The 18,398-nt window shown below is 33.6% G+C and overlaps 1 protein-coding gene across 13 annotated transcripts in view; it reads left to right on the plus strand.

The window, feature by feature from the left end:
- The window catches only part of KIF21A (kinesin family member 21A), a 151,401-nt gene that overhangs the window by 91,219 nt on the left and 41,784 nt on the right, over nucleotides 1-18,398 (plus strand). For 7 of the 13 annotated variants that reach the window (XM_040488439.1, XM_040488440.1, XM_040488441.1 and 4 more), the window contains exons 10-17: nucleotides 113-176; nucleotides 5,237-5,440; nucleotides 10,996-11,034; nucleotides 15,106-15,196; nucleotides 15,606-15,723; nucleotides 16,118-16,306; nucleotides 16,731-16,930; nucleotides 17,992-18,099. In XM_040488439.1, the coding sequence (XP_040344373.1) occupies nucleotides 113-176; nucleotides 5,237-5,440; nucleotides 10,996-11,034; nucleotides 15,106-15,196; nucleotides 15,606-15,723; nucleotides 16,118-16,306; nucleotides 16,731-16,930; nucleotides 17,992-18,099 (1,013 nt within the window). The remainder of the gene's footprint in view (nucleotides 1-112; nucleotides 177-5,236; nucleotides 5,441-10,995; nucleotides 11,035-15,105; nucleotides 15,197-15,605; nucleotides 15,724-16,117; nucleotides 16,307-16,730; nucleotides 16,931-17,991; nucleotides 18,100-18,398) is intronic. The other 6 variants (XM_040488432.1, XM_040488434.1, XM_040488436.1 and 3 more) reach the window with 1 other exon arrangement.

An 18,398-nucleotide genomic window follows, 5' to 3' on the forward strand; every position in this document is an offset into this window, starting at 1 on the left:
TTGTATATTAAAGCATTATTGTTTTGTTTCCATAACTTTTCTTTTCTCCTATTCTGTTTTGTTGAAGTTTTTAATTTAAAGGAAATTCTAAAGTTCATATTTTATCTTGCAGGTGAAGGGAATGAGGAGATTAGTAATATGATTCACAGTTACATCAAAGAAATTGAAGATCTCAGGTGCAGTTCATGTTCTTAATATGTAATGCACATGTTTTGGGCTTTGCAGTATAGCAGTATTGCTGTGTGTTAAGCATATTGTTTAGTCACTGTTCACAGTGATATCACAGCCCTTTGATGAGGTTAACTTTAGGAGAATAGGTACTTATCTTTCCCATAATGTTATATTCCAAACTGCTTTTCTCCTTCCTCTTCCCATATTCTCTTTCTATATTATCCTCTTCTCGTTGAGAGCTTACCCAGCCTGACACACAGGATGGGCATAACTCATATCTGTGAGGTTACCTTTGGTGCTTTCACTCCCTGTGCCTCTTTCCCTGCCATTTGGGAATGGTCAGCATAAATAAATCATTTCTAATTTTTTAAATCTGTTATTATTCTTGTTCTTTTCTACTTCTCCAGCTGTTCTTTGTGTGTGACTTATTGAATCCTGACCAATTTTCCTGCCTCTCTGGTACACACAGAGGCTCCTCCAACACTCAGTTTATACAACATAGTACAAATGCTCACTGTATGTGAGGCACCATGCCATGGACTGAGCAACTATGACATTAACAAGGAGTTTACAGTCTAGGTGGGGCGACTTACATAAATAGTAAATGGAATGACAGAAATTAGTGAAAAGAACACCCATGCCTGGTGTGGGAATGTGGAGAAGACCACTGAATTCAGACTTGGGTACTACAGGTCAGAAAGCAGGTCAGGGACACAACTCATTTCTATAATATTTTCAGGTTCCATGGTCCACTGTGATGGCTGAGCTACTTTCTCTTGAAGTAAAGCTCCATGGAGAGCATCTAAGGAGCTCAGATCTCATTTCTCCTACCCACTTGCAGAAAATAACCAAGTGACCAGACCAAGTGGATATCATCTTTCACAGACACCCTAACACTGTCCCATCTTGTATTCGTGTGTTCTTTCTCTTTCCTTTGAGCTGTTTTAGAGATTCTCAGAAACAAGTGCTGTTTCCATTGTTTCTGCTGCCACAAGGCACACTGAATCCCTTAAGTGTTTTAAAGAAGTGAAAACAGAGGTGCCTGTGTGACTCAGTTGACTGAACATCTGACTCTTGATTTTGGCTTGGGTCATGATTCCGGGGTTGTGGGATCGAGCCCTGTGTCAGGCTCTGAACTGAGCGTGGAGCCTGCTTAAGATTCTCTCTCTCTCTCTCTCTCTCTCTCTCTCTCTCTCTCTCTCTCTCTCCCTCCCTCCCTCCCTCTCTCTCTCTCTCTCTCTCCCCCTCTCTTCCTCTCCCTCTCTCCCCCTCTCCCCCTTTCCCCTTGCGTTCTCTCTTTCTCTCTCTAAAAGAAAAAAGGTGAAAACAACTAAGATATCTGATGTGGTTGTAAAGTTACTCAAATAACTGTTACTTTCATTTGGTAAATATGTATCTCTAAAGTTTACCTTTTTGGTGGAGACTTTTGGGGCATTGGGTCCTAGGTCTAGTAAGTAGCTAATCTGGATTTACAGTTTCTATCCTGTGTTGGCAGTGCTCTTTCTTGCCTATTTCCCAAAACCTTTTTTCTGATCTCACTCTGTAGACCCCATCTTTACCATTCCTTGAGACATAACTGATATCTCTTTGAATTCTTGAAGATTCTCTTTCTCTTTCTAGGTTGCTTCTCTTTATCTCTTTTATTTCTTTGGCACTGGTCAACTGTTAAGGCTAATTCTAAGCTCTGGTTCTAGTGCTCTGTTTCTTCTTCTCCTCCTTCTTCTTTTTTTAAAGTTTTTAAAATTTATTTATTTTGAGAGAGACAGAGACAGAACAAGTTAAGGAGGGGCAGAGAGAGAGAGAAAGAGAGAGAGAATCCTAGCAGGCTCCATGGTGCCAGCACAGGGCCTGACGAGGGACTCAAACCCACAAAACTGTGAAATCATGACCTTAGCTGAAATCAAAAGGCAGGTACTTAATCAACTGAGCCACCCAGGTTTCTTCTCTTCTAAGGACATATCTAACCTAGATTTCACTTTAAGACAAATGGCTTGACTAGTGTCATTATTTCCTATAAAACAGAATCGTTTCTACTCCATCCAGTGGCTAAATACAACATCTAATATCTTCCTTTTTTAAACCATTCTTTAAGCCATTTAGAAAACAGAGATGACTCTCAGGCTCTGAGTTCAGTGATCAAATCTTTCTTGGTGTAAGTTAATAGTTTGTTGTGCTTATCCAGAATTCTTTGATGGCTCTTTAATTAGGTGTATCCCACTCCTGAGGGTAGTCTTCTAGAATTACAAGACTGCAATTTACAATTTAAAAATAATGGATGTATGGAATAAGCATAAATGAGCTTTGAATTTAAATGAGATTACCTGGGTTGATATTTAAGCTTCTATTTATTAATAAGTGTGTGACCTTAGGCAAGTTACCTAACATCTCTGAGCTTTAGTTTGTTCATCTCTAAGTATAAAGTAATACTTGCTAGTCTTCAGGAGTTATCATAGGGCTCAAATGAAAGAACAGGATTTCACAGTCTAACATGGTCCAAGTTCTCATACCGTGTTTTTTCTACTAATTCCAACTCTAATCCATATTTCTTTCAAAACTTTTTCTTCAGAAGCCATTTATTCACAACTCCTTTAACATAATGCACATTTATGTTGATGCTTTGCCACTTGGGAATGTTTATATTTTATATTTTAAATTTTATTCTAGTTGTAAAACAATACTAATTTCCTTCTAATAAATTTACATGTCCCATTAGTTGTTGTGAAATAATAATGGGTACTAATTAATTAATTCTTGGTTTTGGGGGGTTTAAAATTTTTGCAGAAAGTTTTGAGAAGATAAGAAAGTATAAAAAAAAGTCATCCATATTGGTACCATCTGGTAGATCTGATGTTAACATTTTGATATATCTCTTCAGTGTTTTTTTCAATGCATTCTTTAGCAAGATTGACATCAGGGTAGATATATTCCTTTGCTATCTTTTCTTTGAAATGTGACAAGATATTATGAACATTTTTAAATGCTGTTAAATAATTTTTTAACATGATTTTTGCATGATTCCATGAGGTACTATTTTGTCATTGTAATCGATTTATTTAACTAATCTACTATTTGATAATTATATCATTTCCAACTTTTTGACAACAATAGTTATTATTCATTAAATACATTATCATTCTGGTAGAGAAATGTATTACTTTCATTCCCATTTTACTAAGGAAAGAGTAGAGGCTTTTAAAGACTAGTAGTCCATGATCAAGTGAGTTACAGAGCTGAGATGCAAACCCTCTGTCTGCTCCTTCCTAAAGGGGTCCGTATACTACCCCTTATGACTGACTGCTTGGTTTCCTATTAAATGAAATTCAGGCAGCAGGGTGGATTGGTGAGTGGGAAGACAAAGAGAAGGAAAGAGAGAGTTGCTATAAAAAAAAGCCCCAAGGGAACTTCTGCTAATGTGTCATGGGCTTTGTGGAGTTGGTCCCTAAGGGGTTCAGCTTTTATCAGTACAAGCATTGAAGAAGCATTGAGTATACGCCCACTAATGCAAACCTTAGATCATTACAAAAAAGAACTTGGCCGATTATTATAAGAATGAACCGATACAAGGCAGGACATTATTGATAGCTAACTTATTATATTTTCATTTATTCTTAACATTCATTATTATGTACCTGGGCTATATTAAAAATACAGAAAAGTGTAAATTTTGACTTTGAGTTTTTATAGTTAAACTGGCTTCTTATAGTTAGGTTATGCTCTTAAATAAAAACATGACACCATCATATTCAGAATTTTCCTTAAAATAACTTTGAGATCATTTAACCTGGAAGTTTGTACACAGAAACTTAACCATTTTAAAATATTGTATTGTTATTCTGCTCACATATGACACCATACACTGATTTCAAATATATATTCACTGACGTATGTACACTGTATTTATAGCTGAATTCAGCAGTCATGAATAATTTTGGTAGACAGTGAAAAAGCACAGAGCTGACTATGTCTTATAGAGCTTACAATTGCAAATTAATCTAGCATATTTCTCTGAAATACTTGAATATATGGTAAAAGTGCTTTGCAATATAGTTTTGACACAGATACAGTAATAGTACTTTCTCCTTACAGCCCTGTGTCAATCACCCTTGTGCCAAATTGACCTTGGAAATCTATTATATTGAAGTAGATAATTATATTCTTGATCGTTTAAATGAAATAGAAATAAAGGACTGGTCTAGTGGACTCTGAATCCCTTTTTGTTTCAAGAGTCCAGCTCTTTTAGAATCTCATCATTCTGTGTTTTTTTGCATATTACTGACAGGACATACATTATTCTCCTGTCATTGTTAGAACTGCTTGAACAAACAAAAGAATGTTTTCAATTATCAAACTCAGGTTTCCTTGGAGATACCATCTTTTCCCACACCATGTTTAGGAGCCAGATGTCTTTCAGCCAGTTAGGGGCAAGTTTGACTAACTATTCCTTACAAAGATTTGGAAATGCTATTATAGCATGATGAATGAGGAACTGAAAGAAGGGGGACCATGCCGCTTGTAGATTTTAAGTTTAAATGATGGGTTGACAAAGCAAGGTCTCTAGTGCCTACTGGCCAGAATGCAACTAATCTCATTACTATTGGCACTTTTGAGCACTAAGAATGTTATTTCCAATTTATAATTACTTATTCAGGGAATTAAAAAAATCCTAAACATTAATGTTTGTGAGCACATTTATTTTAAAAGATGCTAGCTTGTAGCAATGTTGAAATACGTTTTGGAAAACTTTTTGGCATACAAAACAGCATATTTAAAATGTTCCCCAATAAATTCCTAGAGTAGTCAAATTTGTAGAGACAGAACGTGTAATGGTGGTTGTGAGGGCCTGGGAGGAGAGGGAGATGAGGAGTTAATGCTTAATGGGTAGTTGAAGAAGATGAAAGAGTTTGAAAGAGTTCGGGAGATGGATGGTGGCCATGGTGGCACAACAGTGTGAGTTACTGTGCTGCAGAACCATACACTTAGAAACAGTGCAGGTGGTAAAATTTATGCTATGAATTTTATTACTACAATAAGAAATGTTTCTTGTTTAAATGTTTTTATTCACTAGGGCAAAATTATTAGAAAGTGAAGCAGTGAATGAGAACCTTCGAAAAAACTTGACGAGAGCCACAGCGAGATCACCGTATTTCAGTGGATCATCAGCTTTCTCTCCTACTGTGTTGTCCTCAGACAAAGAGACCATTGAAATTATAGATCTAGCTAAGAAAGATTTAGAGAAGCTGAAAAGGAAAGAAAAGAGGAAGAAGAAAAGGTAGTGTTATAAAATCACTGTTATATGAATCCCTGTTTTTCTTACTTTACAGAATATCTTAATTTGCAATTACAGTGAGTATACATAGTTTCACAGTATATTAATGAAAGAAATGTCATTTAAATTAGCTGACAATTGCAATGATATACTTTTAATTGTTTATCTCTACTTGTACGTAAGAAAAATAAGTTTAATTATAATAATATGGTAGATTTTTAGACTATGACAAGGTAAAATTTCTATTAGAAATTTTTTTATTGTTTTTGAAATAGCTGCTTCTGCATTCCACTCATCTTTACTGCAAAGCTTGTTCTACCATTACAACTCACTGTTTTCATTTCTTTCTCATTTTCTAATGCAATTAAGTAGTCTCCTGGATATAATCTGATTCCTGTCTAGATTAGTTTAACTAAAGGCTAAACTAATCCATCAGACTGTCATTTAATGTCATTTGGTCTCTTCAGTATTTTCTGCAGGGCTTCTAAGTTGATTATGTCAAAGTTATTTATGCTATTTTAGGCTTTTTGAATCTTTCAGCAAGGAGTCACTCAGCTTTTCACCACTGTTCTAAGCTTTCTTTTCCTTGCATCCTGATAATATCTTCCTCTGAAACCAACTGGGTGCAAAGAAGAGGAAAATAAAAATTTGACCACTTGTAATGTGTGGGTGGTTAAATAGTCACAAATTCTTTATGTGTCTACATACTGATTCTGTGGTGCAGTCACATTACCTGCTAAACATATTTTGGATATGCCAGTCAAATTAATTTTAAGCATTTTTGGCTAGATATTCAAAAGTGGGCACAGCTATCAAATGGTTTGTTACAAGAGGCTTGCTTTGTAGAATTATTATTGACATTTAAACTGCTTTGCTCAGTCTACTTAGAAATTTTTTAGGCAACCAGGCATTTCTTCCTTGAACAGTCAGTTGACTAAAGTAATTGGAGGTTTAAATTTTTCAAATTAATTCTGCTGTGGTGTCCTTGAGTTAAAAAGGAATGATTTGAATAATGAAAACAAGGAGTTACACATTTATGGTTAGGAGGCATTGCAACTGAATTTGCATTCTTAAGATACTAATGTCTTAATAGGTGTTTTTCATGGATGACTGATTATGGCAGCATTAAGATACATAATGATTAGCTTTAATGCAAGGCTGTTAAAAACAAAACCGTGATCACAGAATTATATGATCCAACATGCTGCTTGAGTGAAAATGGGGCTTTTGCTTATGACTTACTATTTTCTTGTATAATTCAGTTTTATAGTTGGTCAAAATATCAAATGGTTCGATTTGTTTTTAAAGGTCTTGGTGGTTTGTGTTCATAAATAGTAACTATAAGCAAGGTCTGTTTCTCAAGGTCATGAGCTGATTCTGCTCTTTTGTTTTGAGGTAAATTTAGAGATGTTACCATAATCACCTGTTTGGTATGAATAATGAAAAATAGGGATCCCAATAGAAACCTAGGTTGTTTTTGACATGTTTATAGTGATCATAGGTATCCTAAAATAATACTTCTGATAGAGGTTATCTTTGTGACAGTGCAGGGCAGTAAGCATTTTGATTATAGTACTGGAAGAAAAACATTTTATTATTAAGACTTGTCCCTGTTGCTTTTAAGATAAAAAAATTAAACAGCTATTATTTCAAATTGAAAAATTGATAATTTCAGTGATTATGGTAGATGTAGTAATTATTATGATAAAACTAATAGCAGATATTATTGCTAAGAAGACCTCATCGAACAAATGTATTTAAACATAAGAACCCAAGTGAAAAAATAAGTAATTTTTTAACAAAAAGTGATATGAGATTAGAAAATTTTTGATGGGGAAAAAATTAAACTGGATAAAGTAAATTTAGAGGTAGTGCCTTAATTACCTGTGGGGGGAAAAATGAGTGATAGCTTAGAATGAGAAAAACAAATTAGTAACTCATAATATGATACTTCAGAAAAGGCTTCATAAAGCATTTTCATATACATGCTATAATGTGTCTTTGTAGAACTAAAACCTGCATAATGTAGTATGAACCTAGAAAGGAAAAATTTTCTTGCATACCATAAACTGTGTGAAAGCCTTTAGAACCAATTTATGCATTTATATTTATATATATTTATATCCATATAGTAAATTTAATAGTTTTTCTTACCACACTCCATTCAAACCTTGTTGTGGATTTAAACATGAAAATGAATACTGTTTTACTTAGCTTGATTGAAGCATTTCGTTCATCATTGTTAACTTTGCTGTAGATCCCAATAACTTTTAGGTTGCACGTAATGTAAATTCCTATTTTTAAAATGTAGGCAAGCTGTCATTTTAGCTAAAGGGTTTGCTACAGGTTGAAACAAACAAATAATAAACAAAGAGTTCCAGAAGTATTTAGAATGACTGCAGCTTTACTGAAGTTAGTGTTTAGTCTTCTATAGGAATTCCTTGGAGACAATAGTTCCTGTAGGTATATTGATTCTGATTGTGTTGTTTTACATCCCTCATATTTATTTTGTTCATCAGAGAGAGCATTGTAAAATTTGGGTTGTGCCTCAACCCTACGTACAGATTAAGTTCATTTAAAAGATTCTTTGGAATTTGGGACTAATTTTTCTCAGAAAATGTTATGATGACTCACATAAAGTGATTTTTACCCATGTTGTAGTGTGGTAAGAGCAATTCAGAAGGGAAGAGGAAAAGGAAAAAAATGGAAAAGAAACTTTCTCTCCTTTCATGGATGTAGGCAACCTTTGGAGGAAAAGTGTGAATTTGTGCCTTAGCATCCTTTTTATTCCATCTGCTGACCCCCTGTGTCCTTATGCTACCTGCCTTGCTCCAGTCAGCTCTCATGTAATTCTACTTCACTCCAAATGAACTATTTCCAATTCCAAACCTATCTACTTCCTTCTCTCCTCCCCTTAAATTTACACTTGGTAGCAAAGCCATCTGACTAAAGGCATCCGTGCCAGTGGAGTGACTTATAACCAATAAGCCTCTTTTTAAGGATGTTTGTAATTTTGAAAGAGGAACCATTAATTCAAATACTGAGATTTTGGACAGCAACCTCATGAAGGAAAAAAAAAAAAGATCGAGTTATGTAGGGAAGATTTTACCCTCTTTTAGCTGAGAGTTTCCAGGATCTATCTGGGGATTCACTTACGGCTTCAGATTTCCTACGCTGTCCTCATTCTCATAGCTGCTTTCTTTCCTCCCCACTAAAGCCACAAATTATTTAGAAGCTCCATTTCTTTTAATTTACTGTGTTTTTTATTTGTCAGTTTTTGGTTGTAGTGACTATGGGGCCTCTAATAAAAGTTAAGTGTTGGTAGGAAGAGTGGTAGCTGGGTTATTTTTATGTCAGAAACTGCATTTATGTTCAAGGAGGATGTCATAAGTCCCGTTTTACATGAAAGTTTAACTTTCTTCTGCATCAAAGTCTTTATCAAATCTACAACTAGCTAATATCTGGAGGTTTAAGGTTTATTCTTCTACCTGTCTGTGCATATTTTGTATTGAGCTATAGAATCATCCATATGTATAGATAAGGGAGTGTAACAAAATCAGGTAAATAATTGAAGAGACTGTATTACCTATTTTTCAGTAACATAAAAGTTAAAATTGTTGGCAAGGTTTGTCATTCTCTCTCCTCTTTTTTTAAATGTTTACTTATTTTTGAGAGAGAGACACACACACAAAGCATGAGCAGAGGAGGAGCAGAGAGAGAGGGAGACACAAAATCTGAATAGGCTCCAGGCTCTGAGCTGTCAGCACAGAGCCCAACACGGGGCTCCACCCACGAACCATGAGGTTGTGACCTGAGCCGAAGTCGGACACTTAACCGACCAAGCCACCAAGGTACCCCTCTCTCTCCTCTTTATGGAAGAAACAGCCCTTCTCCATGTGATGGAATGAAATGAAGTAAAAACTCCTTTAAATTATGGAGAAATATCAGATTATTATTTTTCTGCCCCTCCACTGTCTTTTGAACGATTTGTCACAATGTTCTTCCAGGTAACAATTGAAAAGGCATCCAAAGTTTATCTACTTATTAGCTCATGTCATCCATACATTTTAATACAGTCCTCTTGTGTAAGGTAAGCAAAAATTCTGCATATTAAACACAGGAAGTTTAAGCTCTTTGCCAGGAAACCATATCCTTTGAGCCACAGTGGCTCATTTTCATCAATATAAGACTAGATTAGGCATTATTCCCCCCATGTTTTTGGATATCTAGCTTTAAATGACTTGAATTATAAAAAAACTTTACTAATTCATCAGACTGCATTATCCTTGTGTTTAGTGGTGTCAGGTTGAAACTCTAGAAACACATAGATTTCTTAGGTGATGGCTTTATTTTCCTTTTTCTATCCATTATACTGGAACTTTTGATCCCTATTGAATATCACTCTAGAATTTTTTCCCAGAAAGATTGCTAGTCTCTTCTTATAATAGCAGTATATAAGTTGATTGTGAAAACCAATCGCAGGTGCAGGCACATGAAAATAACTGGCTTGATGAAATAATTTATACTTAAGACTCAGTCTTTTCATTTAAAAATATTGATGATTCTGAAAAATATATTTGGAATTCTGGTGAGAAGTGTGCTATATCAAGATTGCTATGTGCTTAATCAGAGCCTAGCACATCTATCTTTTTGTTTATATGACAAATATTGGTATTCAGTACATTCCATTGAGTAAAGACCCCCAATTCTGTGTATTGGGTATTGTTTAAATTATATTTCAAAGGTTCTAAGTACATAGTTATAATTTTTCTTATACTTTTCTGATTGAGAAAGAATCTTACAAATGGAAAGTACTGCATTCCCCATTTTATTGCCACCTTTGCCTTAGTCCTTTTGATAGTTTCTAATTATTAGTACAGTGATATGACATTTTATTTTCATTTAATAAAATTACAGTTTTCACTGACATCATAACAACCATATTCATTTGACTGTAACACCATTTCATATATAATTTTGAAATAGAAATTTTTTTTTTAGATTTAGTGATGTTCACGTGTAGTATATTAAAAATAGAAAAGAAGTTTTAAACGTAGTTTTCTAGTATGTAGCATTAATGGTATTTTCATATTATGGTAGAAAGGCATTACTTTTTGACGTTCTTTTAATGATGCCATGAAAAAGTCTTCTGTGAAGATTTAAAAGGAAGAGGATATCATTGAAAGTAGGCTTTTGGGGGGAAGCTGAGAAAATCGATCCATTTTAAAAAGATTTAAAAAAGCAATGGCATCCAAACACTCTCAATACTTACCAAGTTATATAAACTGAGACTATGCATTTAATTGCTGAATAGCTTCAACTGATAGTCTATATATTCTTCTTAGATATAATGCTGCTTGTTTTTCTACTTACTTTTTATTCATTCAAAATGTATTGCCTTTTTACTGTGTATTGTCCTTTGATGATATCTTTTAAAATTTATTTTAAAGTCTTCAAGCTCATGTATCATTTTTACCTTCTTACCACTTTCGCTTTTTACTGTCTGGTTTGTCCTTCATTGGCTTGGCCTTCCAATACTGTGCCTCGTGATTTTGAAGGCTACAGAAACTTGAGGAAAGCAATCGAGAAGAAAGAAGGTTGGAATATTTCCCAGGTTTTTTATTAAAATGTCATTTAAATACTTAGTTGCCATTCACAAGGAAATGTGTTATAGAATTATAGATTGTTTCAGACTAGATTAGCTTGGTGCTCCTAAAATTAATGATGATTTTATAAAATTGACAAATACACCAAATGTATTTTTAAAAACAGCTTTTTAAGAATAAAACCCTCACAAGTTACATGGATTAAAATTCAGACAATTTCATGTGATTTCAGAATAAATTATCCTAATTATGATAGTGCTTAATGACTTACCTTTTTTAGGTTAAAAATGATGCCCCCCAAAACTCACCATTGACTTTCAGAATGTATCTTCCAGAAACTTGTGAGCAGACTGGGAACTTTTAATTGGGTGGGAATTGAGATTTTGTTGCAGCCCATGCTAAGTCACAGGTGGATTTTTCTCTCCCTCTTTCTTATTTTGTATAATATTTGTATATACAAATGTATTTGTATATACAAATATAGATGTATTTGTATATATGAATATTTGTAATATTTGTTGTTGGAAAACAACATTAAATGGCAACAAAGCAAAAGGAAACTATGGCATTACTACAGATAAGCTATCTAAGACATTCTTAAGTTGAATTATTAAAACAAGTTTGCTTTTAATATGTATTTGAGGTGAGTGTCAAAATGAGATATTTTCTTTTCTCATTTAAGTTTGAGCAAAATTTAGACGCACATTTCTGAACTTCTTATATAATAAAAATTTGCATTTTAGTCATTCAGAATTATAGTTATTTAAACCAGGATCAAGTAGTATTTTACTTATCATAACTTCTCTTCATAGATTTTTCTGAATAAACCTCCAGATTATATAATCAAAATGATTAAGAAAATAATATTTAAATATTTTAGAAGCACCAGTTTAGAAATTTCATCTCTTACTTAAAATAAGCTGTTTGAGAACTTTTACTATGTAATCATCAGTTATAGTAATATCTTATTTTAAATATGAAAACTTAAAAATTATATTTTATTGAAATTATTTAATAGTTTACATCCCACAATTATATTCCACATATTATATAGTATTCAACAATACCTATAATTTATTCTATAATTCTATAACTTATTTAAAGTATTTAATAATGAGAATATAACTCTAATTATAAGTTGTACTAGAACTCAACTAATTAGTATATTTAGAACATTATATTTGTCATTAGAATTAGATCATGGCATTAAAAATGTGAGATTTCTTCTCTTTCAGAAGGTCAAAATAAAATACATGGTTAAAGTATATAGAAGGAGTCTTCCGCCTTAAGATATTCAAGTCCTTTAAGTGTCTTTAGTGAGTAAAGTTTCTTTCAAAGTTTTATATCGTCCTTAAAGGATAGCAAAAACAGAGCAGTTTTGTGCTCTAGGATAGGGCTTTTCGAACATGAATATACATACAAATCACTTGGCTGGTTTGATAAAATGAAGATTCTGATTCAGTTAAAACTAAACTAAAGCCTGAGATTTTGCTTATCTAATAATCTTCTCAGTGATGCCAATACTTCCCTGAACTTGAAGCATAAGATTCTAGAATACTGACCTGCAGTCAAGACACTGGTTTTAGTCCCCTTGAGTGGATTAATTTCCCCACAACACAGCTTTTTAGGTTGTCAACAAAACTGTTGACATTTGTTGTCAAATGTTAAAGAGACTAAACCACATGATCACTAGTGTTCCTTCCAACTCCAAGATTCTGATTCTGTGTAACATGCAAACTTAAATTTATCTTTCATTGCTGGTTAGATAGTTACTTTAGATATCAGTTTGTCTCACTTTATTGAAGAAAACTTGAATATTTGTGGTGCAATAATTACAAAGCATCAACTTATATTTTAAAAGCTTAAGCCTTAAGTGGTATATAAAGGTAAATTAATAATGTAAAGTTATAACTCCTGATCTTTCTGTATCAGAATTGGTATGAATAGCTTATAATGTATGAGTTAACTTGAAATATAAGTGAAAAGTAACATTTGCTGGACACTAGTGACTTGGAGAAAATAGGAGGGTTAGAATAAAGTGGTTATCTAGCTATAAGCCTAAACCTGAGTAAAAGAGAATTTGGGTTGCAGTTTATGTAATGAAGTGGCTACCAATAACAAAAATCGTGTGCTGCAACAGTTACAGGTGAGTAAGGAAGGCTGCATAGGGGAGAGACTGGGGAATGCTGATAAGAAAGGTCTTTCCAAACACATTCTCCTGTCCTGGCCTTAACCTTAACTTCAAGTATAGTCTGAGTACATGGTACTGTCCTTTGAATGGGATGATGGATGAAAGGGAGTTTCCTTCTAGATTTTCAGTTGGAACTGCATGATAGAAAATCAACAGTCCTAGTATAATACAAGTGATGTAAGAGTCGTTCCATATCATCAGCATTTTTCTCTAGCAAAATGATTTAACAACATTCATGGAACCTGTTATAGTTTACTTGATTTCTTTCCAGCTAAGATTGTTTTATTGAAATTTTTACTGGTAGTTCCTTCTCACTCTAGTGACATGCTGTCTTCTATGTATCTTTATGCATCTTTCAGTTTATGCCATCAGACTCACATAATTAGTGCATGAGATACACAGAAGTGACAAACAGAAGTTCTCATGTAGAGTCATAGAGATTAATATATTTAACAAACACTTACTGCACATTTATTATGTGCATCCCTTGGGTATGGGGGACATAATGCTGAGTCAAACAGAGATGATCCCTGCCCTCACAAGGCCCACAGTTTAGTGGGGAAGATAGAAATTAAAGAAGTAATCACATAAAAAAACATAAATTAAGAACTCTGAAAAGTGCTTACAAAGGAAAGTATTTGTCTTACTCTGAATACAAAAGTATCTGTGAGAATTCAGACCTAGGGTTAAACATTACAGTTTAATAATAACATAGCTTAAATAAGATTAAACTTTTAGCCTAGAAGCTAAAAACAAGTCCAGGTATTAGGGCAGTTTTTTAGTGTAGCAGAATATCTGAAAGAAATGATAGTGGTTCCAAAGTTATTTTGATACAGTTTTTAAGCTGTTTCAAGGGGAATTTTATTGGGACAATATTGCCTTTTGAGCATTTTTTTAGTCTTGATTTAAAAATTTTACAGTAGCACAAGAAGAAATCTTTCATGTATATATTTACTTCAAGTTTACTTTCTTAGTATTATTTAGTTTGATTAAATGTGTGAGTCTAGCAAACAGAAATGTAACTTCTATGTATAATTGACCATGGTTGCTAGGCCATAAAAGAGTGAGTTAAGTGTGAAAAACTTTGCTCACTGTAGTGTGCACTGTCTTCTTAGGGCCACCAGGGCTGAGTTAGTTTAGCTATAAACATCACCTAACGTCAGTATGTAGTTAGAGCTGTTTAGTACCAGAAGACTGAGGAAGAGGCTTCCATTTGTATGGCCAATTTTGTGGCAGACCCTGGTATTTCCTAGTCAGTCAAAGGTTAGGCTGAACTTCAGACAGTTTTGATGTGCAAAGACCCATTTTGGTGAGAACATTTTAAGAAAAGTCCTGTGCTGTAGATATGGCATATGAAAAAAGAGCCTGTGCCATTACTAGCGGATGCAGCCAGTGTAGACAAACTTTGGTGCACAGATTTATTCTGAATCTTTAAATTTATTCTTAAATGTATCAGGTCACCAATAAAAATGCTGCTTCTGTATCTTTGTATTTAGATGGGAAAAGTCATATATTTAGATGAGAAAAGCAAAATATTTGTTTTGATTTCCTTTGAATTTAAATCATCTACCTTCTAATTAATTGACTTACTGTGACTAGTTCTTAGCGGTCTCCTCAGATCTCATACTCTAGGGGATAATCTATTCCTCAGTGTTTCTAGAAAATGATCTTTTTCCCAATGATAAGTCACTATGGCTGGAATGGCAATTTCTACTTTCCTCTGAAACATCAGACATAACTTTGCTCAAATGATAAACTCTTAGTTTATTTCCAAAAGTAATTGATGGTTTTTAAAATCTGGGAGACAAAAGTGAACACCTTTCCTCTCTACTTAAATACTGTATCTTTTTGTTCCTCTTTTTTTTTTTAAGTGTGGCTGGTAAAGAGGATAATGCAGATACTGACCAAGAGAAGAAAGAAGAAAAGGGTATTACAGAAAGAGAGAACAATGAATTAGAGGTGGTAAGTATGAAAGAATGAACTTATAAATTTCAGTCCTTGAATTTAGCTTATTTATGGTTGCCGATAGCTACTAATTTATATGTAGAAAAGGGAAATAGTTATCATGCATCCATTTTAAACTATTTGCTTAAGGATTTCTTTTCTTCAGAAATGTGAGCCAAAAATACTGGCGACTTTCAATTTTGTGCAATGTGAAAGCATTGTGTGTGTGTGGATAGAATACTGTGAGAGAGAAAACACTATTTTATTTAAGACAAATTATGTAATACCCTTACAAGTGTGAAATGATTTTTGAAGTACGGAAAGGTGAAATTTGTATACTTCTGTATCTCGTACTCTGGCAATCTAATGAGGTAATCAGTTTGTTTTGCTGATATTGGACTATTAATAGTCACAAATCACATTTTAGGAAGAAAGTCAAGAAGTGAGTGATCATGAGGAGGAAGAGGAAGAGGAGGAGGAAGAAGAAGATGACATTGAAGGGGGTGAAAGCTCTGATGAATCAGATTCCGAATCAGATGAAAAAGGTACTTGCTGTCTAGTACAAGGACAAAGATTCATTTGGGGAATATGTTTAAAATTTGGGGAGAGAACATTCTCCATTTCCTTCTTGATGAAGGCAGCTTTTACAACTGCCAACCTGTGTATCCCCTTCCAGCCTCATGTTTCTGCCCTTACTGGATTTAGTCACTATGTGATTTCCATTCTTATTTAGTACAAATAGTATCTGTTGTCACTGCTTAGTGTGAACGCTGTTAATTTACCACCTTTTCGTAGTTTTGGGGTTACCTAGGATGTTCTCCTTCTAGCTGCGAAGTGAATGCCTGGATGTAGATGCTCGTTTTCATGCTCTTGCTCAAAAGCTGGAATTATGATATTGTTGCCTACTGCAGTATGTTTATTTTCTTCCTTTATAAATAGCCAATTATCAAGCAGACTTAGCAAACATTACCTGTGAAATTGCAATCAAGCAAAAACTGATTGATGAACTAGAAAACAGCCAGAAAAGACTGCAGACACTGAAAAAGCAGTATGAAGAGAAGCTAATGATGCTGCAGCATAAGATTCGGGACACTCAGTTGGAGAGAGACCAGGTGCTCCAGAATTTAGGTAAGAATTACATTTAATTCTAATTAAGGTTCCCATTAAATTGCCAAAATGGGTGTTTATCATTGCTTCCCTTAGAAGAAAGACATTACATTAGCGGCCACATTAAATATGAGTTTGTGTCATGTTAAATATTGCCTATTTTTTTTCATTTTGATACCTATTTAGGCTATTTAATTATTTTGTCCAAAGTTGTGGCTGATTGTTTTACTGTCTTAATGCTGGAAACATTTATTAAATTAAAAAAAAAAAAACTGTTAAACAAGTTGAGAGTAGATAATAAAACAGAGAGTAATTCAAAGATACCCTGGCTTCTTGAAGTTTGTGTTTGGGAGGTAGTTTTTCTCTAAGGTCATAAGTTATAAATCTGTGATGTGAAAAATCTGTGTCTCACAGAAACAAATGCAAATATCCTTTGGTCATTTAGGCTCAGTGGAGTCTTATTCAGAAGAAAAGGCAAAAAAAGTTAGGTCTGAATATGAAAAGAAACTTCAAGCCATGAATAAAGAACTGCAAAGACTTCAGACAGCTCAGAAAGAGCATGCAAGGTTGCTTAAAAACCAGTCTCAATATGAAAAGCAATTGAAGAAATTGCAGCAGGATGTGATGGAAATGAAAAAAACAAAGGTACTGACTGTATTTTGCATTAAAATCTGATGTTGAGGATATGTGTTTCAGTTGGGACAAAAAAATTATTGTGATTCTTTCCATATTCAATAAAAGGGTAACCGAGTCTTACAAATGATGTACTTCCTTTTGGCAATTAGAAGTTGCTTCCTGCACTCATCCATTATCAAAACCTTTCTTCAGAGTAGGTGAAAATCATGTGGTTGAAAATAGGGCTTCTTTTGACTCTGATGGATATCTCTCCTCCTGAAACATGTAAAATATTTCAAACATGAAAAAAATCATTAAAAATTACATAATGAACACTATATACACTATCTTAAACACTACAGTTATATGGAAAATCTATGTATTCCTTTTTGATCATCTTCTTTCCTGAAGAGGTAACAACTATCTTGAATTTAGTGTTTATCATTCCCATGCATAGAAGAATGCACATCATCTTCTCTTAACAAAACAGAGTATGTGAATTCTGATCTGTTATCTGTTTTTTCTGTGGGGTGAATTTTTCTTATTAACATTCGGTGTGAAAATCAGCAAATGTGAAAATGATTTAGGAAGTTTTAGATTCTTATGTTGTGTCTTTGCTGAGGACAACAATAGCTAAAATTATTAGGTGCTTACAATATGCCAAGCATTATTATAAGCACTCTTCAGGTATTACTTGTTAAATTCTCATAATAGTATAATGCCACAGAACTGTTATTTTATATATATATTTTTTATATATGAGAAAATGAAAACCTAGGGAGGTAAAGTAATTTGTTCAAGGTCACACAGCTACTGGTAATAAGTACCAAAAATTCATTCAAGGTATAGAACAATTGAACATTTATATAAAAAGCATAGAGCACTAAGCAATTTGATAGGAATGTATTAGAAAAGTTATTAGAAAAAGAAATGTACTAATCCCACAAAAATTAGAATTGACCATTTAAAATGTGCAACAAAAGTCCACTTGTCTCTGTTAAGTATTCGGAATTCTAACTGCTTGCTTCCATTAGTTTAATGAATATTGTGATAGGGTAACTCCAATAGATGTGTTTACCTAATTTTTTTAGGTTCGACTAATGAAACAAATGAAAGAAGAACAAGAAAAAGCCAGATTGACAGAGTCTAGGAGAAACAGAGAGATTGCTCAATTGAAAAAAGATCAACGTAAAAGAGATGTGAGTGGACTTTAACTTTCAGTTATATACAAATCTTGTACATTGAACAAGCTTGTTTAGTAAATGGAAGAAAATTTTCTTATAACTTTAACTATTAAATGCAGGTTAAGGACAATAAGCATACGGACAATAAGTATGCATTAATTTAGTAATATGGCAGTTATTATATGGATTATAGTGATTCAATATACAAGCTTATGAAAAACAATATAATGTTATTATAAATTTTGTTAGAGGCTTATTTCCTAGATGATGAGATAGGAGAAAATGGCAAAGATATAATTGGTTATCTCTAGGGA

Source organism: Herpailurus yagouaroundi, unplaced genomic scaffold (genome assembly GCF_014898765.1).
Source record: "Herpailurus yagouaroundi ecotype Mexico unplaced genomic scaffold, PumYag 166, whole genome shotgun sequence".
NCBI lineage: Eukaryota > Metazoa > Chordata > Mammalia > Carnivora > Felidae > Herpailurus > Herpailurus yagouaroundi.